The 26,882-nt window shown below is 46.9% G+C and overlaps 2 protein-coding genes across 2 annotated transcripts in view; both read left to right on the forward strand.

The window, feature by feature from the left end:
* Nucleotides 1-2,917: 2,917 nt before the first annotated feature.
* Nucleotides 2,918-6,280, forward strand: ubiad1 (UbiA prenyltransferase domain containing 1). The gene is made up of 3 exons (XM_077003101.1): nt 2,918-3,355; nt 3,941-4,538; nt 5,048-6,280. The coding sequence occupies exons 2-3, from the start codon at nt 3,989-3,991 to the stop codon at nt 5,533-5,535; spliced, it is 1,038 nt and encodes a 345-aa protein (XP_076859216.1). The 5' UTR covers nt 2,918-3,355; nt 3,941-3,988; the 3' UTR covers nt 5,536-6,280.
* An 868-nt stretch (nt 6,281-7,148) lies between these two features.
* Nucleotides 7,149-26,882, forward strand: part of mib2 (MIB E3 ubiquitin protein ligase 2) — a 49,455-nt gene continuing 29,721 nt past the window's right edge. The window contains 3 exon segments of the mRNA XM_077001267.1: nt 7,149-7,757; nt 21,543-21,902; nt 23,362-23,533. Coding sequence (XP_076857382.1) covers nt 7,745-7,757; nt 21,543-21,902; nt 23,362-23,533 — 545 coding nt within the window. The 5' untranslated portion in view covers nt 7,149-7,744.

The following is a 26,882-nucleotide window of genomic DNA, read 5'->3' on the forward strand; positions in this document are numbered from 1 at the left end:
TATGCAGTAACAGGGTTGCGACTAACAGGGTTGCAAATTTAGGCTAAGTTGTGGTCTACCCCAGGAACAGATGCTCACTGTAAAATTTAGCTATGTAAACAAGATCAAGGACAAATATGGTTATATAAGTATATAAAATAAATTTTGACTCTACTCAATATTAGTCTTACAATATGAGGAACAGGGTTGCATTCACTGAGTGACACACACAACTTGGACAAACATATTTGGAAAAAAACCTTGAAAATTGTTAGAGCTCTTACCATTTTTCTTGCCATGTGGGCAGGAAATGTCCTTGTGATGCAAATTCCTTTGTGCTAGTACACAAATATTTTTAACCCTTTCTCTGCCAGATAAAATTCCTTATGGTAACAGGGTTGCACGCATGTTGTGGGACACAACTTAATAGTGTAAAAACTGTGACATGCAATACAATGTAGACCAAATAAGTTGTTTTCATAAGTAAAGGAGATGCATTTCAACAATATACAAGAGGAAGTAAATTATTTAGAGCTTATTTTAATTGTTAAATTTGGCAAAGGAGTTGGTCACCCAATGTGTGGGACAAGAGAAAATGGCCATTTTTTGAGGTGGTTCAAAGGTATTCGGTCTTTTGAATAATATCTAAGGCGCTTATTTTTCCACCAAATTTTACAGTTTGTCTTATAACAAGTACAATGTTTAAAAAAAATAGTCATTTAGATATTTTGGATATGTACATTTGAAATTTAAGTGGTGGGACAGGAAATGTACCAAAATCCTGGAATGACCCATGCAGAGGTGTCAATTCCAGGTTCACAAAGTAAAAGTCCTCACCAGGATTTTGCTCAGCAGGGGTGTAGTGGGGGGGGGGGGGGGGGGGGGGGGGTTTGCGGGGGGACGCCGACCCCCCACTTATTTTAACTGGATGTTGCTCTTGCAGAGACTGTTACGTCAAATGCTAGGTTTATACATGATGCGTTAGTAGTTCGCCAACTCCTGGCGATCGATACCCCCCCCCCCCCCCCCCCGAACAATTTAGAATGGCTACACCGCCACACCAAAAATGACCCCCCACTTATTTTTTAGGACTACACCACTGTTGCTCAGGCGTCCTGGATTGTGTTGATTCCACTAATTTTACCTGGATTGCACTAATTAGAAAATCTAGCAAGCTTGAGCAAAATCCTGGTGAGGACTTTTACTTTCTGAACCTGGAATTGACACCTCTGTCTTTATAGCTACAGTTGTGATCAAATTTATTCAACCCCCACTGAAATAAAGTGTTTTGGCCAGTTTGACATTGATTTTGATCATTTCAGTCATCTTATTTACAATTATATCAAAGAGGCACTTATAAATTAGACAAACATAACATAATATTTATGATGGAATAACCACAAATGTCTTTACTGTGCTCACATCATTATCAGTTTTATTCAACCCCCTAGTGACATTATTTTTTAGTACTTAGTACAACATCCTTTTCCAGTTATGACAGCTTTCAAGCGTGAAGCATAGCTTGACACAAGTGTCTTGCAGCGACATATGGGTATCTTAGCCCATTCTTCATGGGCAAAAGCCTCCAGTTCAGTCACATTCTTAGGCTTGCGCACTGCAACTGCCTTCTTTAGGTCCCACCAGAGGTTCTCAATTGGATTTAAGTCTGGTGATTGCGATGGCCACTCTAGAATGTCCCAGCCTTTCATGTTCAACCATGCTCTAGTGGACTTGGATGTGTGCTTCGGATCATTGTCCTGTTGGAAGGTCCAACGTCTCCCAAGCCGCAGGTTTGTGACTGACTCCATCACATTTTCCTCCAAGATCTCCTGGTACTGAAGGGAATTCATGGTACCCTGCACACGTTGAAGCTTTCCTGTACCATTAGAAGCAAAACAGCCCCAAAGCATAATTGACCCCCCGCCATGCTTCACAGTAGGCAAGGTGTTCTTTTGTTCATAAGCCTGGTTCTTCCTTCTCCAAACATAGCGCTGGTCCATTGTCCCAAACAGTTCTAATTTAGTTTCCAAAACCTGTTCCAAAACCTTTGTGGCTTGTCCACATGACTTTTGGCATACTGCAGTCGACTTTTCTTGTTCTTTGGAGTCAGCAAGGGGGTGCGTCTGGGCGTTCTGGCATGGAGGTCTTCGTTATGCAGTGCGCGCCTTATTGTCTGAGCTGAAACTTCAGTGCCCACATCTGACAGGTCTTTTTTCAGTTCCTTAGCAGTCACGCGGGGATTTTTCTCCACATTACGCTTCAGGTAGCGCACAGCAGTCGCGGTCAGGATCTTCTTTCTGCCACGACCAGGTAACGTTTCCACTGTGCCCTTTAACTTGAACTTGCGAATGATACTTCCGATAGTGTCTCTTGGAATATTTAACAACTTCGCAATCTTTTTATATCCATTGCCATTCTTGTGAAGAGCAATAACCTCTTCTCTTGTCTTCTGGGACCATTCTCTTGCCTTCACCATGCTTGGAAACACACCAGTAGATGTCTAGAAGGAGCTGAGTATCACAGTCCTTTTAAATCTGCCTAATTGGTGCTTATCATGCTTGATTGCTGCTCGTTGACATCCACAGATGTTTTCAAAACCTGATGGAAAACACTGGAATGAACCTCTGTTCTTAGGAGTGGTAGTCGTAAAGGGGTTGAATAATTGTGTCAATGAAGAAATCACAAAAAGGCCATTTAATACTTTATGACAAAAAAAATTGATGCTATCTTAGTTGCATTTAGTTCTTTAACAAGTCCTTGTAAGATTTCATTATGAACACAATTACAAATGTGCACTGAATTCCATAAAACCCTTCGCAGCATTGGGGGTTGAATAAATTTGATCACAACTGTATATATATCAGTGTATACCAGTATATACCAAACAACGTCAGTCGCAGTCAATCCGATAGGACTTTTGTTTTATTTTTTTTTCAAATTGTCACACATCCGCGTTTTTAGATTTAGTAGAAATAAACTGATTGGTCTCGATAATTCATCTGAACAAATGCCTAAAAAAACTGGTCGGAGGAACGGCTTTGAACCCGCAGACAACGCTCTCAGTTTAAAAAGTGAAATCTGAGCATTTTGCGTGTAGTTGGTGAGACGTGTAGGACCGCATGACGGCGCGTGTTGTTTCCGTCCGTGTCACATATGCTGCTGCACACGAGAGCGCTGGACGAAATGGCGTCCGTGCTGTGCTGGGTTAGCCAGAGACAGCTAAGCTAAACACCCTCCGTACCGACACGTTAGCCGCTCCGCCAACACCTCACTTTAGGACTTGACCGCTTCGTGCTGCACTAGAAGAGCTTCAACACAGGATGTATGACCAGTGCATTAAATAGCGCGTTAGTCTCGCCAGGTTGGACAAGAACAGGTAACGTTTCTTTAGTTGTGGTACTGAACTTCACACAGTTGGTCCCTCATAATCTCGTATAATCTCCAGTCAGATATGTAGCGACCACTGGCCTTCCTCAACCTCACGTCCCCCCTCCACAACCCAGGCTGAACGGTCCTCAAGACATTTAAACGTCGACATTGAATAACTGCAATTCAAGTAACGACTTTACATGTATTTGGTATAAATGTTGGACTTGTGGTGGCGTGGGTAGTTGTGCTAACAGTTGCCCCCTCGCTGTATAATCCACCCTAATGGCCCGGTTATTCTCTTGACCCCAGCTTGGTTAAGGTCATTTTTACTTGAATTTAGTCATCGTGTTTCCCTGAACAGCCTACATAAAAACAGTAATGACTGTATTCTAAAGTTACTGTGTTGGCTTGTTTTGTGTTAGCAGTTCATATGGCACATAAGTTAGTAGTCATGTCGAATATTTTCATACTTAATTACGACGAAGTGGCTCCAGACCGTCAGGTTAAATCACTGACTCATTCATTTAACCTCAGAATCCAGCCTGTGCTTATAAGTAACATTTTTGTGTGTTTTGTGCCAACCTCCTGCTAGGTACACCCTTTCAGGTTTTTCTTCCAGCACTGCCACACTACGGTCGGCATGGCAGCCGGCCAAAAAACGAATGCAGAGGCGTATGTGTTGGCGGGATCTAACGGGCTGAACGGGTCAAAGTCACCACGTGCGACGCCCGGGGAGAGAAATCACACCACCGAGGTCTCCAGGGTGACCAAGATGGCCCTGGGCGTGCAGGACAAGTGTGCAGCGTACGTCTTGGCTCTCCGGCCATGGAGCTTCAGTGCCTCGCTCACACCTGTGGCGCTGGGGAGCGCGCTGGCCTACAAGCTGGAGGGATCCGTGGACCTGGTCGTCCTGCTGGTGTGCGCCGTGGCTGTGCTGGTCGTCCACGGGGCGGGGAACCTCGTGAACACGTACTACGACTTCTCCAAGGGGATCGACCACAAGAAGAGCGACGATAGGACTTTGGTGGATCAGATATTGGAGCCGCAGGACGTGGTGATGTTCGGCGCCGTGCTGTACTCCGTGGGGTGCCTCTGCGCGACGCTGTTGTACTTCCTCTCCAAACTAAGGCTGGAGCATTTGGCTCTCATCTATTTCGGAGGCCTTTCGAGTTCATTTTTGTATACTGGAGGTGAGTGTACGTAAAAGCATATTGACAGTGTGAAGCCAGTTCCCAGTATTAGAAGTTGCACAAGTCTGTTCACGTCAAGGTTTTGTCGTTGCACAATACTCGGGCAAGTGGCACATTTTCCTTTTGCAAATGTATAGTTATTTCAGTATTCAGTATATATGTAAGTGGATATTTGCAACGGTGTTTATAGGCTGGATGAAGTGTTTTTCAGCACATCAGTTTATATTTTGTCATCTTGTTTAAACAGAAGCTAAAGCACTGGGCGATGCACAAAACTTTAATCGTTGGTATTGATCCAACAATAAAATTTTGGTACAGTCCAGTTCAGTGTTTATTTTACAAATATGCAATTACTAGTTGTTGACTGACTCAAAGGCTAGATCAGTAAACCCAAGCTTCACTTTCTAGGGAATTATTTCAGGTTTCGTTTAGGTCGGCCCTCACCTTTGCACTGAACAAAACGTTTAATGCACTCCGTAACCCTCTTTCCCCCTTCTCCCCGTGCCCAGGAATCGGCCTGAAGTACGTCGCCCTGGGTGACGTGGTCATTCTCATCACCTTCGGCCCCCTGGCCGTCATGTTCGCTCACGCTGTGCAGGTGGGCTACCTGTCGGTGCTGCCGCTGGTGTACGCCGTGCCCCTGGCCCTCAACACGGAGGCCATCCTGCACAGCAACAACACCCGCGACATGGACTCGGACCGTCGCGCCGGGATCGTAACGCTGGCCATCCTGGTGGGGCCGGCGCTCTCGTACGTCATCTACAACCTGCTGCTCTTTGTCCCCTACGCGCTCTTCTGCGTCCTGGCCACGCGCTACACCATCAGCATGGCGCTACCCTTGCTCACCCTGCCCATGGCCTTCCCGCTGGAGAGGCAGTTCCGCAGCCAGCACTACTCCAAGATCCCCCAAAAGACGGCAAAGCTCAACCTACTCATGGGACTCTTCTACGTCTTCGGGATTATTCTAGCGCCGCAGGGCAGCCTGCCGCTCTTGTGAAACGGCGGGGTGGGTGGGCGAGACGTTTTTATTTTTTGGTCATTTTTTGTTTTCTGTTTTCTTTTAAGTCACAAGTTGTGTACTTTTTTTTTTGGTTTGTATTTATAGTTTGTTTTTTTTTTCTGAAGAACAAAGACAAACAAATTGTTTAATTTATGCTGCTGAGGCTAAATGAACCAGTCGATGTGTGCGAGGTGTCTGTCTCAACATGGTTGTTGAGCCGTGTTAAATTATTGGTAAATCAAGTCTCCAGTACACTGGGGAAAACCCTTTATTGCCTGAATGTGTTGACAGTTTTATGACTAAGCAAATTTGAATGTTTGTTTATTAATGTTCCTGAGAGTATTCCTTTAGAAACCACAGACATGTCTGTATGATTTAATTTAGCGAATTATATATCCAAGCTTAAAAGCTAATTTGCCAGAGTCAAAGTTACACCCAAATCAGTGCACCGTGTTGACTAAACTGGGTTTAGATGTACTGTGCATTTCAGTGAGTGTGAAGGAATGTCATTGCTTCTTTTTCGGTTATGTTGATATCATGCAGAGCCCTTCACACACGTGGACACAGATAGCATATATGTGGCTTATCAGCCTAAAGCCAAACTGAATCCTTCTTTTAAGGAGGAAGTTGCAGAATATAAATAAGTTCGGTCTTGTATAAAGAGCCGAGTTTGATTACATTTGAGGAGCAATAGATGTTTTAAAAAATAAATGAAATTCCAAACGTATGTGGTTCATAAACAGTTTACTGGGTCCTTTTGGTCTTTTTGTGCTGAAGTGATCATGCTTCACTCAGGCCAAGTGCCAAGCAGGGGACATCTTGGTTTTCATGGGATACTTAAAATACGCATCAAATTTAAATTATGATCGGTCTGTTAATGACGTCCAGATGCCAGTAAAAATAAGTTGCTACTCCAGAGTTGGTGGAGCTGAACTTGTGATGCGTTTTAAAATCTTAAATCTGAGTTGCTTATGAGTCTTATCGTCTAATAGTGCAGAAATCACAACAGTAAACTGGATACATGTGAATACTTCCATTATTTCTGCATAACATCTGCCTTTATATAGCCTCACATTTACCAGCAGTTTCTGAAGTGTGCACATTATAGTACTTTTCACTAGTGCGTGCATATAGTGCATTGGCTTTTATAACAGACACTGTGCGCTGCCCCAGTTTTTAATAAATCGTTTGCCCACTTCGTCGAGTAGACGCACTGTCAGCTCGTAGATTCTCGCGGACCAGAGCTGCGTTTCTACACACTAAAGCCAAGATTACAAATAATTGGGAACGAGCTCATTATTTACAAGAACAGCGAGCGCATTCTTCACGACGACCTGCAGAGGGCGCACCCGGACCGCAGCTCGAGATTTTCTGGAACTGTCATTGCAATAAAATGCACTTGCACACTTTGAAGATTGTTTACTAAAACATTTTTGCTTATTTAGAACATGTGAACCCACATCTACAGCTACATCAGTTATGTTGTTAAATGTGCTTTTATGGAGTGACATTTTCGACGAATTTTAGGGGGGAAATATAAATTTGAGATCAATGCGTCGTTGGGTTTAAATGTGACAACATAGCGGCTTGGGGGGGAGGAGGAGGAGGAGGAGGGGGGATGAAGGCGCTTATTGGGAAGCGTAATGTAAGGAAACCGCGCATGTGCAGTGCTGTGTTGCAAAGGAAGCGAATGTACACATTGTCAGCCGCGGCTTCAACGCCGCACAACCTTCACTCGACAGCCAGCAGGAAACACCCGTGGACGAGCTACGTGACTCGGGTTTGAGCCCCAGCCTCGGCCACACCGCGCCCGGGGCACAAACGTGACGACGTTGGGCGTGGGAGTGCCCGACCCGAACCATCTCTTCACCGCCAGCACGCCCGCCGTGTTGTGACTTCCGTCTCGGAGCGCCGCTGGCCGCGGACGGATGCCGTTCTGACGGGTTTGTCGTGGCCGGTATGGAGTTAATCTGAAGCGGGAGCGAAGTTGAAGGCCCTCGGTGGGAGGTGGAAGCCCCGCTAACGCCGCCTGTGCGCCCGCGCCGATATCGAGGACGACGGAGACGCGCTCACGGCGCTGGGGGCGCAGATAGGACCGGCGACACACGCCTGTCCGGCCGCTCCGTTATGACCGCCGACCGCGTCCGTCACCGCAGCGTTTAAGCGCGTTCGTCGCCGGGCTGGTGAGCTGCTCCCGGAGGCACCGATGCTGTCGACAGGTGAGACCTCCGCCGCGGTACGTGTGACCACTAACGGGCTCTGTGCGGCGACGTTTGGGCGTCTGGGGCGGTAATGAGTGTGGGACGTGTCGGGTAACTGGGCTGCCCCACACCGTTACCGTTCACACCGCTAACCGTTACCTCAGAAGACCGTTTACCTCAGGAGACCGTTCACCGTCGCCACAGACTAACGACTGTTCGATTAAGGGCACGCGCTGCCGCTTATATGCAAATCTTGGATGCCAAGAACCAATTAGCAACGCGGAGAAGGGGCGCGAGAACGTTGTTGTCGCTGTCGCGTGGGGTTTTTGTAACCCAAACCTGCTAGCCACGAAGCTAACTGTGTGCGTGTGTGTGTGTGTGTGTGTGTGTAAATAAATGGCTATCTTGTAACGTTAACCGTTCGTTTCCTTTGATGATTAAGTGAGGTATATAAAGTCTGGTCGTCGTGGCCGTTGGTCCATAGTTTGTGTTTTAGTGACAACAGTTCAGTTTTAAATCCTTCATTTTCCCCCCAGTGCTGCTATAATGTCGCAGCTTCTTGGAGCTCACTGTAATCTACAGACTCTTAGCGCCTTTGGCTTTATGAGGACGGGCATATGTCTCGAATATCTCCGTAGAAATGCTTAACCACTTGATAAAACATTCTGGCAGTCTTTCAGTCTTTCAGCCTGGGGCAGTTTGGTTTGACAGAATCTGTTTTAATGCTGGATCTAATGACTTCAGACAGTGCAACATCAACCTAATTGTTTTGTTTGGGGTATACAGTGTAAGTAGGTATGCCTGGTTTGATATTGTTGTGATGTGATTCTGGCATGCTTGATTATCATTCAAGACATCTGAAAGGATGAATTATAAAGCTGGAGGCACAGTAGCGGCAGCTGCTGTCATGAGCCCGTGTTTGACCCCTAACCTTCTGGCTCTTGGCAGCGAGTCTCCTAGCGGAGCTCCCAGTGGCATCCAGTCGGTATGACTCAAACGGCAGTCAGACCACATCAGATTTAATGTGGGCCTGCGGTTTGGTGATTTCAAGTGATGTTGGTAGGCTTTTAACCAATTAAAACATCTGTGCCTCCTCTTTAATATCAGCACGACCTGGCTCCAGAAATAATTTCTTAAAAGAGCTTAAAAGTGATAGCTCACCAGGCTTTGGCCTTCAAGAGTTATGCCAATGAATGACGGTCACTGATGCTCTGAATCCTATGGGAATAGTAATAGATGCAAGGGGTTTCAGGAGTCTGTGTGTGAACGTCTGATACCTGTGCAAATGTTGCCATTCTTTTAGCCTAATCCTTTAACCATTTCCCATGTCCCGTCTTTTAGCTAAAATCCACTCAAAAAGAGCTTAATGCCTTTCTTGCTCAAACAACCAGCAAGCCACTTATTTGCTGATAAAATATTGACTTGCTAGCTGTCTAGTGCATGGCTAGGCATTTGAGTGTATCATTTGCTCAGCAAAAATCTTCAGAGATCTGCCTGGATGTGTGTGTGCATGTGCGTAAATACATGCGCGCGTGTTTGTATGTGCGTGAATACATGCACGTGTATGTGCGTAAAATACATGCACGTTTGTGTGCATGAATACATGCGCGTGTGTGTGTGTGTGCGTGAATACATGCACGTGTATGTGCGTGAATACATGCGCGCATGTGTGTGCATGTTAAAATATCAGCGATGTCTTAGCATTTTGGCTGGTCTTCATTTGGAGATAGCGTGACCGTGGGCTGTTGGCATATAAACCCAAAATAACCCAGACCATGGGCAGACTAAATACGAAAGACATATGTCATGCCTGGTCCTCACCTAAACGGGACGGACGATGTCAGGCTCTTGTTGGGGGTGAAATTCAGTCCAGAACAAGACTCTGCCTGCTTTAGGATATCCCGGTTATATCCGGGCCTGGTTAGGCCCATGAAGCTCACTCTTGATGCCTGCCTCACGTCTTATCAGAATATGGCCTCCGTGTTGTTTTCATGTTTCCCATAATTCCTGCTCACAACCAGGCCTTTGATTAATAGCTCGTCACCTACCGTTACTTCTTGCCTCCGATGAGGTGTTCTCGGCATGGTGTGTTTAATCTTATTCGCTCTGCAGAAAGGGTTGAGATCCCGTGGCTGTGCGGCCCGGACTGTCTGGATGGCGAGGACGGGTCTCGTCAAACGTGCCGGAGGAGTCCCCCTGTGGAGACGCGCGGTGCAGAGGAACTGGCCACACTTCCACAGCGCTTCTGAAACTCCGTTCAGAACTCCTCTGCTTGTTTATCTGATTGGATAATGAAGAATGCTGTGAATGTTCTTTGGCTTGTGGAGACACTGCTGCAGGGGTGTCTCGGTGCAGGTTTGGGTGTGTGTGCTGGCTGGTGTCAGTGTTTGAGTTCTTTGGTTGGACTGGTGATTTTCTCACACTCTGCTGACTCGTGTGGACCACTGTGTGCGTGCGTTCGAGTGTGTGTGTGTGTGTGTGTGTGTGTGTGGTGAATGTGCGATTACCTCCGTGTGGTTATGAGCAGCTGTGGCCACCCAAAACATGGTGCACATCCTCATGGGTCCCCCACCTCCTTCCCAGCGTTGGACTTCATGCTTCCTGCTTTGGTTGGTGGACCAGTATCCTCACAGCCTTCTAAAGCCACTCCTCTCTCGTATTTCCCCCCGGAAATCATCAAAGTCTCCGGTGCAAACCGCCCATCCCCCCCAGCCTCCTCTGCCCGGGTTTAGCGTGACTGATGTTCTTGGTTCGTCACACGAAAGGACGCAGGCACGCGGCACACGTGCTGGGCGTTTCCACCGTAGTGCACGCGTTCTTTACCTCACATTTCCACAGTAGCTGTGATCTGGAACTATATAAGCGGCTGTGCGCATCCGTGTGTGTGTGTGTGTGTTCATCAGACCGGTACTTCCAGCCTGAGTGATGTGTGTGTGTGTGTGTGGGTAACTCAGCTGTCTGTCACAGCAGATTTGTTGGTATTGTTGATTTAATTGTCCTTAATCAGCAGCTCGTACAGTATCAGGTTGTTAGTGAAGCGCGTTGCTTATAGCTGGTTCCTTTGTGCGTTTCTTTTTTCTCTGCGTGTCTCTCGGCTCTCATGAAGAAGCTCTAATGTGGAGCTCTGGACCACAGAACTGCTCTCTCCTGCTCCCAGACCTCCATGCATCTTCTCCTCATCTGCCATTACCCGAGTAGTCTCGCGATTGTGCTGCCGTTACGGCCTTTGGTGTTGAGGACCTCCTTGAGAATGTGATCACGATAAACCCTCACTGTTCATAAAGGGGGATGGGCGGGGCTGTGGGCGGGGCTGTGGGCGGGGCTGTGGGATGGAAAGCTGACCCTCATACCTACATGTTTTTGGTGCAGGTCAGATCTACTCTGCTTTCCCAGTTCTGTTGAAGGAGGCTTTAAAAGCAGGTCAGAAACTGTGGCTCACTGAGGAAGTGGAACCGTATGAGTATAACTGCACTGCTCCCACTTCCCACATGTAAGATGCAGCATCATCAGATGGAGTGGACCTTCAGTGTGGCAGCATGGGGCCTGGAGACCTGAGCGTGATGTATCGGCAGATAGATCGGCAAATCACAGGTTTCACATCATCTGCTGCATCAGTTCAGTAGAGGAGATTGTTGATTAGAAGGCCAGGAACCAAGAGGAACCACAGCTCATGTTTAACGTAGTCATTTTGGCTTTCTGACAGAACTCTTTATATAGAATGTAGTATAATGGGCCACATATGGAATTTCGGACCACAAGAAGTGTCTATTACTGGCAGGTTTAAATTGTCTGCAGTCATTTGCAGTTCTCTTGTAAACTTTGATGAAGTCAAACATAAAAACCGAAGAGGCCAGACTCTGGATTTGCGTTTGGCCGGCACCGGTGCGCTCAGCTTGGGTTCGTATCGCTGAGCGCTCCGGTGGGAAGGAGCTCGGCTCTTACGGGTCCTGGCAAGCAGCCGGTTTCTGCTCCGGTCGTGGGTGTGCGGCCGTGTGCCGGGCTTCGCCCCATCGTAGCGTTAACACCCGATCTTCAGCGCCTCCCAGTTAATGCGCCAACGTGGAGCTAAAAATGTGTTTTGAAATGTGGATCCTCCATATTTTTTTTTCTTTAAACCTCTAAATGAATCTGAAATGGGAGGAATTGTTGTTTAACCACATGCCTGTAAAAGTGTGAAACGTGTTTGGCACACTAATATTTAGAGCTCTTTCTACAAAACTTCTAACTCAACATTTTTCTTTGTGCTGCTTACATATTAAAAAAGTGTAAATTATATTTTATCAGCCATTTAGAATCGGCTCGGGCACACTGTCTGCAAGGCTGCTCAGGATTCACTGAAATGATTATACTGCTGCCTTTATCTGATTGAATGACGTCATCGTTTGAAGATGGCTCTCCATCTGAACATCTGAGACCATCAAGAGCATTTGGTTCCTTCTGGTATTACTGCGCTCTTCTGGTGCCCCTGCTTTGTCATTTAAAATTTCAGATGTCACATCTGTCTTGTTCGCTGTACAGTGGACCAACGTGTCTCAATCCAGAGCAAAATGTCAGGACCTCGCACACTGAGCGAAGTTCACGGTAAAAGCAAACAGCTCCGTCCAGCTGAAACAGGTCGGCAGACTGAACCGAGCCAACCGCTGCCACGCTGCCGAAGAGCGTGAGAACGTCTGAGAACATCGGCTGGTAAGAGAGGAAGAAGTTAAATGTCTCTTTGGATATAAGAACGTAGAGGATGCTCAGAAGTACCTTAAAGCCTGTTGCGAGTAAGTTATTTGATGAATTAATTTAATTGAGGTTTTTTTTTTAAATTTTTATACAGATTCACACTCTGCGCAGTAACATGAAGGATGACCTTTCCAATGACCACTATGGCGAAATGGCACGCAAGAGCGTTTATGACAGTATAATCCAGAATTTTGAGTTTTAGTGAACTATGTAAATTTTTCGTTAGCCGTATACAGTAATGCAGTGCAGAGAAGTCAGACCTGAATCGGCTCTCGTAACGTTGGACAATGAAGATCATTGCCAGGTGTCATAAGGGTTTTCAAACAGTCATTTCAATAAATATCGCAAACCTTGCAATATTTGTCATCTAAATTAGAAGTGTGTTAAGACCTACATATGGCCTTTTTGGTCATGGCTTGCTGCTTTTCTGAAGGCCATCCAGGCTCAGTTTGGATATTATAGCGATGTCATCTCAGATTAATTGGACCACTGTTATGGTTGAGGCGGTTATTCTTTACACCAGTGTAGAAACATCTTGCTCTGTTGCTTGGCTGTGCCTTTAGGTTTGTTGCAATCACGCTGTAATGTTTTGTGGTGAAAGTAAAGGAGGGCTTCTTAATCTCCTGTGGCGTTGCGCTTGTTGCGTTGTGATTTATTTGTTTGTGACGTTGTGACGTTCTTTGTGCTGTTCGTTGCGCCCTTGGCTGTTTGTTCGCCTGCTTTTCGCCTGCGCCCAGGTTTCCCGAGCTCCCGTCTGGGGGAAGGAGCAGATCTCTCCTCGGCGTTTGCAGCTGTTCTGGGGAGCTGATGCAATACCCTCCGGCAGGGTCGGTCAGCGGCCCAAGTGCCCCACGCTGAACCCACCCCCCTCCCTCCATCCACGGGTCACCACACGGGACTGACCAGAACTGCTTGTCACATTCGCCCCACGGGCTCGGACCGCGAACGCCAAGCTGTCAGACCCCGTTCGATTTGCCCACACAAAGGAGAAGGCTTTGGACCTCAAACTCCCTTTTCTGTGGCTTTTGCTTGCGTAACTTGTAACTTATTTTAATTTAATTTAACAGATCTGAGATGTTATGCTGTTTTTTTTTTTTTTTACCATGTTTTCAAAGCTTTGTGTGTGTTTGTGGTTAAATCAGATACGGTACCAATGATCTATATGACATACAGGTCAAATGGGTTTCTTGCATTGCTGTTTTGTAAACTCGTTCTGTCAGTGAAAATTTACAACGCGGACAATAACACACTGCCATCTGAAGCACTTCTAATGAAGCTCTTGGCACACACAGTGACTCGTCTAGAACATTCCAGACTCTCTTCACCCGCCTCTTCTCCCAGTTGGCCTTTGGTGATTTCAGACCCTATCAGGACCTCTCTGGGAGCCAGATTACACAAACACCAATCACCCAGAGGAAGCGGAACAGCGCATTTCCTGTTTATTTCCTCTTTCTCCTCCGCCAGTTTTTCGAGGTCATGGCCCCGGCGTCTCCGGCTTCTCTTCTGTCTACCTAAATCCCGTCGCCGCCGTCTTTAGGCACGCATCCAGCTGTGGATTTCACACGTAGCAGGGGACCGGCGTCCGGATTCGTTCTCTCTGCCGTGGCAAACGGAGCACGGGCACCTCGGTCAGTCCGACACTGGAAAGGCGGACGAGTGTCCAGCCCTTAGGAGGTTGTCCAGTTCTAGCATTGTTCTTTAGATAATCCTCCAGGTCTGCCAAGGCCTTGTAGGATCTTTTAGAGAAGACGAGCCGAGGCTCTGCTCACAGTAACCCTTCAGTGGACTGTTTGCTTGCTTGCTATACTGGACATAGATTTGAATCGGTAATTTGGTAATAATTCGGTAATGAACATCTTTCTTTTTTTTTTCCTTTTTAATTATTTTACCGAGCCTGTTCCAAAGTAATATATTTGTACGTGTTATCCCGATAGGCGCTGGTCTTGAATTTCTGGATTTGGTTGAAAGCACATTCCTGCCAACCTGCTAGGTCAGTTGTAAACTGGATGGGTGAATTTTGACTGACGCGGCGTTGTGTGTGGAGTGTGCGCTGTGCGCTCCCCCCCAGTGCCAAGGCTCGGCCCAGAGCGTTCTGACCGCGATCGCTACGCTAGTGCGCTACGCCCCAAAACCAACCAACCAACCAAAATAAAATAAAAAAAACCGTGATGGGGCCAGAAGTGAAGAGCAAGAATGCAGACCGAGGCCATTTACACCATGAGTAAACATGAGTCCACAGGCCAGGGCGAAATCCAGCGAGAGAGACGGAAAGCAGAGCGGAACTCTTCAGAACGGGTGAAATTCCCAGAAAGGCATGTAGGTAGGCCACCTCATAAACACGGATTGGCTGTAGCACTGGTATTGCCAGCAGGGGGCGTGGCCAAGGGTGTGATCCCGGAGCACCTGAAACGCTTGCATTGTCTTTCTGAGGTTGAGACGGTTCCTCCTATTTTAGTAACTTTAAGATCCTACGCTGATGTCGTCTAAGGAGGAGCAGGCTGGAGGTGACTGAGGGGAGTTTAGACCCAAAAAGGCCTTTTAAGAGTCCCTGTAGTAACAGGGTAGTTACACTTGCAGAAGTTTCCCCCTTTTAAAAAAAAAATTTCATCCAGATCCTTCTGTGTTCTGCAGATAGTCCGATGTAGCCTCACGTCCAGCACTTTAAACCTCTTTAGCAGGTGTATGACCTTCATGGCTTGGCCGTGTTGCCTGTGTCTCGGGAGAAACCAGCTGTTTCTGGTTCTCATGCGCTTGCCAAAGGGGGCGGGCTCCACTAACCTCGAGGTACGTCTCCTCCCGATAAGACCACGCCCCCTTTGCCGTCCTCCTTCCAATCCAGCCGAGACCTCCCACCAGCCTCGCGTCAGACTCCGCCCATGCGCTAATCGCAGTACGGGTCGACCTTATTTCTCTTGTGCATGATCTGAACGTTTTGTTATGTCCAGTAATGTGGCTGGCACGGCTGTGGTCGTAACAGGTGGCACACGGCCTCGAGGAGCCTGCTTCTGCCCCATGCCCTACATTCATCGGACTGACTGGTCGTAGCAGGAGAGCCCCCGCACAGCTCACAGAACTGGCCTTGCCCACTGTGTGTAGTCTTTTTTTCCTACTAAGATATAGATATACTGTATCTATACTAGGCATATCTTGTTACCACCATGATGTCACTTGTTTGATGAATTTATGAGCTTGAAGCCAAAGTTGCGAATTCCCAGTTCAGTTCCCTGACTGAGCTGTGGAAACGGTGCTGACCGTGTCTGCGTGCTCCACATTCCCTGATTTTAACTTCATACAGTAGCTTCTCCTAGGTACTGACCCAAATAACATGTTTCCCTCTTTGGTCAGCTAGCTGCAAGTTACAGATGCGTTTGGGACCGAGCAAATGGGGCCGTCCTGTAGCGCAGTGTGGACGCTAACTGGACTGCACTACCTTAAATACAGGGCATTAAATGCTCAATCTACCCCCATGGATTAGTCTCCTCGCTGCATGTGTCTGTGTCTGTGTGTTTGGGTCTTTGGCAGGACAGGCTGGATTTACTCTGCTTACTCGGTTCAGCTGGTAAAGGGCCAGTGTGTGTGTGGTACTCGGTTCAGCCCTTCAAGGGCCAGTGTGTGTGTGGTACTCTGTTCAGCGGTTAAAGGGCCAGTGTGTGTGTGGTACTCGGTTCAGCGGTTAAAGGGCCAGTGTGTGTGTGTGGTACTCTGTTCAGCGGTTAAAGGGCCAGTGTGTGTGTGTGGTACTCTGTTCAGCGGTTAAAGGGCCAGTGTGTGTGTGGTACTCTGTTCAGCGGTTAAAGGGCCAGTGTGTGTGTGTGGTACTCTGTTCAGCGGTTAAAGGGCCAGTGTGTGTGTGTGTGGTACTCTGTTCAGCGGTTAAAGGGCCAGTGTGTGTGTGTGTGGTACTCTGTTCGGCGGTTAAAGGGCCAGTGTGTGTGTGTGGTACTCTGTTCAGCGGTTAAAGGGCCAGTGTGTGTGTGGTACTCGGTTCAGCGGTTAAAGGGCGAGTGTGTGTGTGTGGTACTCTGTTCAGCGGTTAAAGGGCCAGTGTGTGTGTGGTACTCGGTTCAGCGGTTAAAGGGCGAGTGTGTGTGTGTGGTACTCAGTTCAGCGGTTAAAGGGCCAGTGTGTGTGTGGTACTCAGTTCAGTGGTTTTTGGGCTGTTTAAAGGCTGGTGTGCGGCACACTCCAGGAGCACCACATACTCCAAGCCACACTGCCTCTGATGCACTACTGATACACTACTTCCACACCCTTGTAGGAGGCTGGAGATCAAACGCTGACACACTCTTGTTTCTTCTGAATTCAGGCCATGGTTGTAATGGCAGACCATGCAGTACTCAGTGGGGTTCTCATCATCCACAGATGGCTGCTTTGCAGCTTTAGCTGCCAGTTAATAAAACAGTATTACATGCTGTGTTATAGAGTTGCACCATTAAGTGAATATTAAGCTAAATGACAGTTTGGATTACCACTGTAAGTTAAAGGCTAGAATAAATGATTTGGTGCATTGCAACCAGACATTTTTTATTTTGAATTAGTTGCAGTAATCTGAGTTTTTTTTTATTTCTTTGTCTTTTGCAAATAATGATCATGACCACAATGTTACTTTGTGTGAGGTTTAATTCATTTTGAAATTCTTTTTTGGCACATTGAAATCAGAAATACATAAATCTAATAAGTTTTGAAATAGATTTTCAGATTTAAAATTCATTATTTATCAGCAGATCTTAAAAAAAATAAAAAGATGTTGCTCACATAAGCACAAACCACTTCACACTAATCGTTGATAGCACCATCTGCAATAACAGCTTTAAGTATTACTTTCTATTTGCTTTGCATGCGGGGGTGATTTTAATATATTTGTCCTGGTAAGTTTTCCTTCATGTTCTTAGGGCTGTTTAGGTGATGATGATGATGATGATGATTCTGAAGAACGTCGTTTGGTTTTGCATTGGGTCATGGACCTTCTGACCTCACTTGTCTCCAGTTGGTTCCTACAGCGTGTTTGTTTGCTCCTAGCTCCTCCTCACGTACCGGGTCGGGGTTCTGACGTACGGCCTCGTCCAGACGCTGCCCGGGTGGTACGATGCAGCTTTCGCATGACCTCAGTGTGGATGCAGCGGTATTCACTTGCATATTCAAACATTTGACCGCTATTTTGTAGCCTGTTCTTATCTCGTGCATCTGCGTAACATCTCACTACGTAATTTTCCTCAGAATATATTTTCACATCTTTCATTCGGATGCTCCGTGTGACCAGTGATACTTGAATTTGCGGACCAAAAACTTATATCTTATAACTTATATGTATATCTATCTTAAATTAGTGAATTGTCAGGACTCCAAGCAGATGCACTTCATTATGAGATTATTTCATAAGCTTCTCTGCAGAGCTGGCAAACCTGCACAACTCCTGGCCGGCCGACCCGTGACGTTCCCAACTGGGATGGCGGCCAGGCGTGAGTGTACCTGCACCTTAGAGCCGAATGTGGGAATGGGTTCATGTGGTTGTTGTGCCTCAGAAGTGCGCACTCCGAGAGGAAGTGCACACTCCCCTGGGAGCCCCGCTTTCCTGTATGATACTGTGGCTCTAACGGGTCACGAAGTTAAAAGGAAAATAAATGTAACCAACCTCATTGTTTTAATGTAAAAGGAGTTGGCTTAATAGCTTTAGTGAAGGGGGAAACAAGCTGGTTTCAATGAGTAGACAATGGAGGCTTTCACACACACACACACACACACACACACAGACACTCTTCGACTGGGTGTGTGGGCTGAGTGTAGTGGCTAGGTCTGTGTGGGTGCTGCTGCAAGCGTGTTTGTGTAGACCGGCGTGGACAGAGGGAAGTCAGTGTTCTCCTGTCCTGCGGTTGTCCTTGTCAGTCCCGCTGAAGGTCTCGCACCCTCCCACCTACACGAGCCTCTGCTGCGATTCGTCCTGTCTCTCCTACCCAGACCCACTCACTCTGGTCTGCTGAGAGACCCCAGGTTTCCCCTGGGGCTGGTGGGTGTTGTAGTGTCCCGTCCCCCCACCCCCCATCCCCCTTCAGGATCTCCTTATTCACACTTGAGGTGTGTCCAACTAAGGATTTTCATAGTCGAATCTGATTCGTCAGATTTTCCCTTTAGTCGACTAATAGTCGAATCAGGGTTGTTTTTTATTTTTTTATTTTTACAGAGCACCTTAAACGGGATCCCGTTCTCATTCAGGACTTCATTCCCACTTCAAAGTAAAAACCTAAAACACTCGGATAAATGAATAAACATGGTAGGTTGGCTTTATTCAGCTTTTATTTATTTACTTATTTATTTTTTTATGAAACGTTAGAGAACATTAACAAAAAAAGTCACAGTCAGTGCGCAGTGTTTATATCGAACTGTCAGACAGGCACTGTGCAAAATGTCAAAAATATTTTAAATAAAATATGCCTGCCTGAAAATATTTAAAAAGCAAAAAAATAAGTAAAGGTTCAAGTAACAGGATTTTACGGGGCCCGGGAGGGGACATGGTTTAAAAAAAAAAAAATTAAAAGAGGGAACGTTTTACCATTCGAGCACACGTTTTTTGTAATTCGTGCTCACGATTTATTAATTAGTTCACACGATCAACAATTCGTGCACAGGTTTTGTTTTAATCGTGTGCACGTTTTAATTAAACTCGTGGTCACGATTTAGTAATTCGTTCACACGATTAACAATTCGTGCGCAGGTTTTGTTTTAATCGTGTGCACGTTTTAATTAAACTCGTGGTCACGATTTAGTAATTCGTTCACACGATTAACAATTCGTTCTCACGTTTTCATTCATTCATTTGCAAACCCTACTGGCCTAAGCGCATACATTGCAGATACAAGGAGAGAGGCAGTAACAGTTCCCTGAAACTGTATATACTTTGATTGTTTAGATTTATGCCACAATGAACAGAGATACGTTTATTAGGTCTTATTTGCTTATGCGTCATGAGGACATTGTAGCTCCCCTTGCACAGCGGGGAATCACAATCAGTAAACGGCATCTGAAGCGAATTCTAAGCCTTTTAATGAACATTTATGACGAATTTTAATGTTGCTTTGTGTTTCAGGTTTGAAAAGTACTTTAAAATGCTTGAAATTGTAACTACTTCGTTTCACAACAAATATCTGTCTAACTGAACAGTTCTCTTGTATTACGTTAACAAATACAAGCCTCTTGTAATTCCAGGACGAAACATGAGAGAACGTAAAGACGTTAAGATTGGGCGTTTTGAAAATAAACCACCATTAAATAATGTGATTAAAAGCAAATTATTTAGAATCATTTCGAGTATATGTATAAATGTTTAACTTATTTAAGTTTATTGTGCTGGGAAATATTGAAATGGACCTTGAAAGTGACGTACAAGTGCTTTAATTCCACCTTATAAAGGTGTATGAACCCTGCAAACATGACTTTGTTCATTGCGCTGAGGCGCGCCACACGAAGTTACAAAATTCGAGAGGTGCATGACCTCGCGAATCGACAGCTCGTGAGGCCCTCGTGCACGGGTGGAGCCACAGGCTTAAGAGAACTTTGAAGCTGGTCAACAAAGTCAATAACTTCCTCCATGTTAGAATATCGTTGTCGGTATCTGCAATGTATACACTTAAGCCAGTAGTGTTTGCACAGGAATGAATGCAACCATGAGAAGGAAGTGTTAATCGTGTGAACGAATTACTAAATCGTGACCACGAGTTTAATAAAAACGTGCGCACGATTAAAACAAAACTTGCGCATAAGTTTTTAATCGTGTGAACGAATTAATAAATCATGAGCACGAATTACAGAAAACGTGCGCTCGAATGGTAAAACGTTTCCTCGTTTAATTTTTTTTTTAACCCATGTCCCCTCCCGGGCTCCGTATGATTTAAAAAGCAAACAACAACAAAAATTGTTTATAGGCCTACTTGCCAAGACGCACCGCAACGAGACGAGACGACCGAAATGACAAATGGCTGAAGTATTATTATTATTATTATTATTTTTTTTTTTTCGCCTTACCTGTTTTAAATGGTATGCCATGTTGGTTGTTGTTGTGTGAAATGAAAGACGTTGATGACATAACTTGCACTTTACTTTGATTTATCTTTTTCAAAATACAGATGCTGACTGTCCTGTAGTGTTCAGCTCTGCTCATTTGGATTGTGCAACTGCAGGGTGTGATTTATTAATGTGTAGTAAGGAAGAAGCCTATTGTTAATGCGCGCACATCATTTAAAAATATTTATGAACAGAAATTAGGATGATAAAAAAAAAAGGCTATATATAACGAAAAACAAAGACACTTCATGTAACAACTAATTCTTAGCCTTGGGCACCCCCATGCAGTTAGAATGGTACATTCGATTATGACGTTCATAGTCGACTAGGGGGTATAGTCGACTATAGTCAAATCAACGACTATTGCAGGTCACCCCTAATTCACACACGCACTTACAAATGGTTCCTCAAAAAGGCCTTCATCCCTCTCTTCATCCCTCTCTTCATTCCTCTATTTCTACCCATTGTTGGAGGCTCCCCGATAACCTTCCATGCTACATATGTTTAATCTACTGGCACAGACAGTGACATTTACAGGATCAGCTGCATTAAGGTCTGGTTTTCTTGCGCAAGATTCTGGGCACACGTACACAGGTTTAGTGATTTTGTGTGTGCATGCATGCACGTCTGATTTGTGTCTCCGTCTGTCTGCTAAGACGGTATGGAACAGAAGGGACTGCAGTGGGATTTGTCTCCCGGCCAGATTATTCTCATGATGCAGGAAAATGTCTTCTGTCTGCCAAGCGTCTCGGATGAGTCCCTCATTTTCTCAATTAGTGAGAGCCAGATCAGTCCGGGTTTCGTGTGGGTTTTCGCTCCCCATTTTTGTTTTGTTGATGTGCGAATTTGTCTTCTTTAGCGCAAGGTTCGCGAGCAAGCTACCAAAACACGCGTAGCGCTGTAACCCCAACCCCACACTCCTTTACAGGATGCAACCGCAGGGCCTGAACTCTCCTGCCATGTTGATCTGCACCGGTTTTAACGGTCGTCCTCTCTCCCTGTGTGTCTCTCTCTCCTCAGTCACCCCTGACCCGTCCCCGGAGAGCCCCCTGCTCGGCCCGCTGGCCCCGGCGCCGGGCCGTTCCCGCGCCCCCGCCCCCACTAGCCGAAAGCGCGGCGGGGAGGCGCGCGGAAGCAGCCCCCCCACCCGGGGGGTCATGGAGGTGGGCGTGCGCGTGGTCCGCGGCGTGGACTGGAAGTGGGGCAACCAGGACGACGGCGAGGGCCACGTGGGCACCGTGGTGGAGGTGGGGCGCCAGGGCAGCACCACCACGCCGGACAAGACGGTGGTGGTGCAGTGGGACAGCGGCACCCGCACCAACTACCGCACGGGCTACCAGGGCGCCTACGACCTGCTGCTCTATGACAACGCGCAGATTGGTGAGTGGATCAGGGGCTGGGGGGAGGGATTTGTGGGGTGGGACTGGTGTTGGGGATGTGTGGGGTGGGTCTGGCCCCCACTGATGGAACCTCTTAATCTCTCTGAGGCCTGGAGTGTTTGTTTTGTCAGTCCTGTTAATGCCGGTTTGTCTGAACACACCTACCAGTCTGCAGCTGATTACTGCAGCTGGTGCAGGTGTAGCCCTAAGGTGCAAAGTCTCTCTTTGCCTTCATCTCTCTCTCTCTCTCTCTCTCTCTCTCTCTCTATCAGCAAATGTGCACATATGCGAGCACTAACTGCTAAACAGAGATGCCCATTCTCCCCACATCTTTCAAATCAGCATTCTCTTGCCTCTAGGGACTGGGGTTAATAGAGCAGACTGTGTAATGGTGGCTTCATGAAGGGCGCTGGCTGTGTAAAGACCTGCGGTGCCGTTCAGGCCCCCGCTGTTGCGTTTTGTGCTCCTTCCTCTTCCTCAGCTCCACATCACTGGGGGAGGCCGGCCTTCTCCGGGCCAGCGCACGGGCCGTCCTCTTGCTCGCAGCCCAAAAGTGAAGCTGTCTCTAGCTGTGTTGAGACGCGGTTCTCTATAAATGGCAGGCTTGCTCTCCCTTCTGCAGATAGGTTTCCTTTATCGCCGTGGGACTTGCGGTGTGGTGAAAGATGCATTGGCTTTAATGAAAACCCCGGCTTGAGCCAGCTCATGTGACTGAATGTTACAGCAGGGCGGTGGTGTGTTTTTATTTTAGAAATGGGCAGCTAATGAAGAGCACATAGTGGTGAAAGGTTTTACAGAACACGCCAATATGAGCCACAACAATGTCGTTCTTAATCGCTGTGGTCATACTTGTATCTCTTTGGTACATTTTGCAGCGTAATCCCCAGCCCAACTCTGAAATCAGTAATGAATCCCCTCAACTGACTCGTTATATATAGGAAGTCACTGACACTCACTCACTTTGTTTTACGTTGGGTCCAGTGGTTTGCCCAGACTCTGGCGTTGGAGTTTCGTTGCTGTTGTGTTGTGAGAGCCACAGCAGAAGGGATGACATCACATTACTCTGCCCTTTACGCTCAAGCTCTCGCGTTTCAGTTGCGTGTGAGGGGTTGACGTTGGCCGGGATTAGGGCCAGTTAGCTCCGGGCTGTTCAGCAAAACTGCCATCAACTCTTTGGAACTGACCTTGGAAAATAAAGAACTAAAACCAGCACTGCGTTCAGTGATGACTTAAGTCGGCTCCATATTCAGGAATTGCGAAAGTGCGATCTGGTCTGAAATGGCGCTTTACGTCAGCTCATGGATATTTTGTGAATTTTCCATTTTTTTTGTCAGTTGTCTCAGAAAGGCTCATCAGTTGCTCATTTTGCAACATGAGGGGGAGGGGCACTTAAACGTGAACGGTTGCTGTTTCTCATTTACTGCCCTTCACCCCCACCCCCCAACCTGCCCCACCCTCAGGCGTACGTCACTCCAACATCATCTGCGACAGCTGTAAGAAGCACGGCATCATGGGGATGCGCTGGAAGTGCAAGGTGTGCTTCGACTACGACCTGTGCACGCACTGCTACATGAACAACAAACACGACCTCTCGCACGCCTTCGAGCGCTACGAGACCGCTCACTCTCAGCCGTGAGTATACCGGGCCCCGTCTCGCCTCATCACGTCTCGCCTCATCACGTCTCGCCTCATTTCCTCTCTTTGCTTTTCTCACTGCCTGCTTCACTCCCCTCTCTGTCTGTCTCTCGCTCTCTCGCTCGCTCGCTCGCTCTGTCTCTGTCGGTGAACGCTGAGTCACTCTTCTGCATGGCTAAGCTCTAAACCTTACCCTCAGCTCCAGACTGCTCCATCTGTGTCACTTTGCTCTTATGGTTCTCTTATGGAACATTACAAAATAAAAGCACCTTATCCTGCTGCGTCATAAAAAAAAAATTATATATTTTATTTAGATATGTTTTAAACTACAATAAGAGACCGATTGGGAAATTTCACGCTATAGGGGATTAGCGCCCATAGCTGGTGTTGCAGCAGAGATGCTAGCCCAGTGGTCTTGACTTCGGACATGGTTCAACACGCCCGCTCAACACGCCCACTCGCTCTCGGAGTTCCTCGCAGACTGTGACGTCATTTTGCTCCGTTGAGATTCGCTGTTTGGCTCGTGTGTGCGTGCAAGCCAGAGTCAACTCCTTTGGTTCGCTGACCCCGAGGGAACGTGGCCTTGGTCACAGCTGAGAATCGCGGTCAAATAAGGGGGTCAGTCATGTAGGAGGGGAAGCCCGTTCCATCTGACTCTGTTTCTGTCAGGAGTTCACACCTACGCACCTCAGCTCGCCAAGCTACCAGCTGCCAACGAGAAGGAATATAATCACTGCCAACCCGCTCCAAGGGCCTCTGTGTGTTCCCGAGGTTCTCCCACCTTGTTGTAATGGCTTTAGTAGTCTTCCGTTGTGGCGTGCAAACGAACGTCTGGGCAGATCTTGGCCTGCTACCTCGGTGTGGTTCAGGCGTGGTCGGGTTTCGGTGGCGGGCGAGAGCTAGCAGCTGCAGACGTAAGCGAGACCTGGTCCGGGCGGCGTACGCGCTGGCAGCATTGGGTCACTCATCACTCCCTCGCCATCATGGCCCGGTCAGCTCATCCAGGTGTGAGACCCTACACCAAACTGTTCTACAGACCTTACATGAGAACATACATGATGGTTATTGCCTTATGTGCAATGGAATGCAATTTTAGAAAAGGTCAAGAGGTCTGTGTTGCATTTGAATGAGACACATTTAACCACTAAACAAAGACAGTGATTTATGTACCCAAAATTACAGACGCATCTTATGTTAAAATGAAGAGGTCTGTAAGAATGTAATTTGTCAGGGTTGTGAACCCTTTTCAAAACTCAACAAGCTTTTGAAATTACGTGTCTGAAAAATGTGCAGTCAGATAAACGGATTTGAGTGACTACAGTCTTGTCGTCTGTAGGAGAAGTGGGATCATATTTAGCCAGGTCGGTTCTGTTCTAACCTGAAACTCTAGGGGCTCAATTCAGTTTTGTGATGATAATGTAGTAATTGTGTTCATTTCAGTTGAGATCTGCTGTTTTCACAGTCCACACATGTAAACTTGTAAGGGCCACCAAAATGGAGCCCAGCCAAACAAAATGTCTCATTTTCCGTTTTTTTTTTTTCTCCATCTCAGTGCAAGAGTACTTTATTGATTTAGGGCTGTTGACAAATTGGTCAGGTTCTACACTCTCTCTCTCTCTCTCTCTCTCTCTCTCTCTCTCTCTCTCTCTCTCTCTCTCTCTCTCTCCTACCTTCTTTTTCTGTCCTTTTCTCTCTAAATGAAAGCCATTTTTTTCATTAAATGCTAGCATACCGCTGGAGAGAGCCCGCACTGTGCTGGTGTTGCTCAAAAACACTCAACCCCCGTTCTCCGAACAAAACTGCCAAACGATTTCCTTTTGTGGCAAAGCTGGCCTTCATGTAGCGCGTCTCGCTGTGAATGGCCTCCTATGGCTCCACTCCAGCTGACGGAAGAGAAGTGATGCTAAAGCGCTCCCCGTCCTGTCCCTGATGCTAACTCCATGGCAGGGCCCGGCGAGGCCACGTGACCCCACAACATTAACGTCCTTACGAAAATGTCTCTCGCCTCATTGCAGTTCCGTCTCCTTTTTCATTTTCTTTATTTTATAATTTTTATGAAGGTTCTCTCGAGCTCTCTTTCTATTGTCTTTTTTTTTCGTCTTTATCCACGGAATAATGAGCGATAAAGATTGTGCTCGCCGGTGGCGCGCCGCCCATGTTGTGCGAGGAGATCACACTTTGATATGTGGAACAGTTGGGCTGAAATGGAGATTTGATGAGTGCCGTGATGTAAGTGTAGCGAGCGCCAGCGCGTGTGTAAGGAGCGTCGCACGAACGCCGGTTAGCGTAACGGCTCTTTTTGAAGTTTCTACCACCTCTCCGCTGTTTGTTTCTTTTTCGCCGCTGCATCCATTGACATGATTGAATCATGTAGTCCATTTTAGAGCAACGGTGATGATGATCAGGGGAGATTTCGTTTTATATTGGTATAAAATATTACAATGCTCATTTATGTTCAGCATTTAAGAGGCATTTTAAAATGGTAGGTTTACCAAGTAGACTGTGAGATGGTAATAGTTAACATTGCAAATGAGACCGCTCTCGCTATCATGGGACTGGTCTGGCCTTTCCTTCTTCCATGAAGGCCCTGGTTGACCAAGTACCAACGACCCCGTAAGATCCGCGGCAGGCTTTAGTCAGAATCTGCCATGACCATGAAGGATGACCTGTACCGGGCAACAAACCATCACGCAGGACCCCGATCACGCATCAGTACCCGACATCCACACCCGAGGCCCAGTGTGAAGGCCTTGTATGCACTCCCGCGCAGATTGCGTCTTGTGTCTTGTTGGACGGTTTCAATGGGCAGGAGGCCAAATCTTGGTCCATTTTGTCAGTGACTAAGTTGAGATCCACATGGAACACGTAACCCGCCAGTCCCACTCCTTTGGCAGTGAAACTCGAATGTGGGCAGAAGAAGAAGACCACACTGATCGCTGGTGTTTGGACACGGGTTTATTCGGGACGTTGTGAAGTTAATGGGGGGATAATTGACGAGTAAATGCACAGAATGCAGCATTGCCTTCTGGGGCTCATGTGCTTCATGCTGTCTTCACAGGAAGGGGCCGTTTAGAAAGCTTCTAACCAAAATAGACCCACCAGAGTGAGTTTACCACAGCATGCTTCAACCAGCACCAGCCTGGAAGATCCCTCCCGGCATCCAGATGGGCTTACCCCTTTGGCGTGTTGGTTTAATTACAAATTATAATTAATTATAATCTGACGTTGGATTAAAGCTACATTGCATGAGTCACCCTTACTGGCCATCTAAACTAATCTTGGGTCATGAACATGTGTAGTGGGTCTACAATGGGGCTAATATGAATGTGGCCGGTATCCATTGCTT

The sequence above is a fragment of the Brachyhypopomus gauderio genome, chromosome 4, assembly GCF_052324685.1.
Source record: "Brachyhypopomus gauderio isolate BG-103 chromosome 4, BGAUD_0.2, whole genome shotgun sequence".
NCBI lineage: Eukaryota > Metazoa > Chordata > Actinopteri > Gymnotiformes > Hypopomidae > Brachyhypopomus > Brachyhypopomus gauderio.

What these genes read in the sequence shown, in the direction of transcription:
- ubiad1 (XM_077003101.1), top strand. Translation starts at nt 3,989, where the DNA reads ATGGCAGCCGGCCAAAAAACGAATGCAGAGGCGTATGTGTTGGCGGGA. An exon ending in TTCATTTTTGTATACTGGAG is followed by an intron (nt 4,539 to 5,047) that starts GTGAGTGTACGT and finishes CCCCGTGCCCAG; the next exon opens with GAATCGGCCTGAAGTACGTC.